This window comes from Seriola lalandi, unplaced genomic scaffold (assembly GCF_002814215.2).
Source record: "Seriola lalandi dorsalis isolate HSWRI2012SDOR001 ecotype SW California unplaced genomic scaffold, Sedor1 jcf7180002001343, whole genome shotgun sequence".
Lineage (NCBI taxonomy): Eukaryota > Metazoa > Chordata > Actinopteri > Carangiformes > Carangidae > Seriola > Seriola lalandi.
Genome location: NW_019472002.1, coordinates 1 through 1,793, shown reverse-complemented (window position 1 = coordinate 1,793; position 1,793 = coordinate 1). Strand labels below are relative to the sequence as shown.

The window sequence follows — 1,793 nt, the reverse complement described above, 5'->3', positions numbered from 1 at the left end:
CAGAATTCAGCTGCTGAGGGAGACCTTTCAGCGGGCCTCAATAGCTGCAATTCAACTCACACGCTGCAGATTTCCTTGTCCTTTTTGTATTAAGTGCACAACAAGGATTAATGGATTTTAGTGGTGTGAGAATTTGAAGGTAAAAAAAAAAGCACCAAATATGGAAGTTTGGATGTAAAAAAACACAAGGTGTGTGTCACTGGCCACTGTTTTTCACACATGTACACTCTCCCAACAATGTCCTGCTATGAGAAGAGTCCACTTTTGATTTTGATTAGAAAAATGCCTGGTGAACGACACTCAGGAGCTGCTGTTCAGTCCACAGCTCACTCTCCCTCTGAGATACTGGAACAGTTAGTGGGGAGTATTTGGCACCAAGGCTAACACTGAAAATGAATGTGTTGATGCTGATGTACTTTCCCGTCCACATGAGAGTGAGTGTGCGTGTGAATGTCTGTGTAGATTTTGGGGTAGATTTTTGGGGGGAGCGTTGGTCCTCCCTGGCTGAGGAGGAGCTGCTGCTGTGCGATGTACTCCTCATAGTTCATGGAGCTCATGCAGTCTTTCTCTGTGCTGGAGGACGGGGCCACACCGCCCCTGTCCCGCTCTCGATACGGCAGCCTGTGGGAGCCTTGCAGTACCTGTGCAGCTGCAGCTGGAGCACTGGGTGGAGGACAGTGTTTTCTGCTCTGGCAGAACCACAGCAGCACTGTGCCAAAGATGAACACTATTCCAGCAGGTATGCCAATGATGACAGGCCAGGGCAGGGAGCTGGAAGTTGGCGAGAACATGGCCGTGATGGGAGGCTTTGTGTCTACAAAAGAAGAGGGCCAGAAAAGAGAAGGATCAAAACAAGTTGCCAACTCTTAAATGTTACCAAAAGGCTATTTTACTTCGATTGTAAGAGCTTTAAGATGGCAACAAAAACTTGTTTTTGTCATGAATTAATCTGCAGAATATTTTTAGATTCATTATTTAGTCAATAAAAAGTCCAAGCAACAGTCCAAAACCTCTAATCATTTTACTGAAGTTCCATACTTAGGTCATGTTATGATGACTGAGCAAACTCCATCCAAGGAGAAGGCCAAGAGATGTGGGTGAAAGACTGCAAAAAAGCTAATAAGTGGACTTTGAGTTAAGATTTTTTTTTTATAGATGTTTAATTTACAATGATATAAAACAGAGAAGAGCAGCAAATCCTTGTATTTAGGAAACTAAAACCTGCAAAAGTTTTAGAATTTTTTCTTAACTGCTAAATTAATTTACTTCAGCGTAAATATGAAAAAAACTAAAATGCCCTCAATCAAGAAAAGGATGATGGAAAATAGCTTGAAGGCCTGGTAAAATTGACAGGGTTTTATTTATTTGCTGGAGAATAAAACAAGTTCAAACTATATCAAAAACTGATATATAACAGGTGACAGAGAAGCTTTTGTGCCTGTTAGTGTTGCTTTGTTGTCATCCGTCCTGTCGTCTAACGTTCAGTTCAGTTTGACAATCCCTGTTGTCATTGTGTAATGTGCACTAATGTTGATCTGAAAAATAAACAGCCACATAAAATATACAAACTTATGGCACAGATCCTTGTCCAAGCTGCTGATTTGTTGCTCTGCAGTATGTTTGTATCACTGCTGTGGCAGTGATACACAGTAAACAGACATTCCCCAGGCCTCACCTGGCAGCACAGTGAGGAAGGCACTGCGGAAGCTGTAGCCCATGGTGTTGGCGCCTAAGCAGATGTACATGCCAGCGTCCTCCTCCTTGGCGCGGGTAATGAGCAGCTTGTTGAGGTA

The 1,793-nt window shown here is 42.9% G+C and overlaps 1 protein-coding gene across 1 annotated transcript; it reads right to left on the bottom strand.

The window, feature by feature from the left end:
• Positions 1-6: 6 nt before the first annotated feature.
• Positions 7-1,787, bottom strand: LOC111664097 (fibroblast growth factor receptor-like 1). Its single transcript, XM_023418569.1, has 2 exons — positions 1,676-1,787; positions 7-814 (listed from the first exon to the last, which is right to left on the bottom strand). The coding sequence occupies exons 1-2, from the start codon at positions 1,743-1,745 to the stop codon at positions 381-383; spliced, it is 504 nt and encodes a 167-aa protein (XP_023274337.1). The 5' UTR covers positions 1,746-1,787; the 3' UTR covers positions 7-380.
• Between the last annotated feature and the right edge of the window lie 6 nt (positions 1,788-1,793).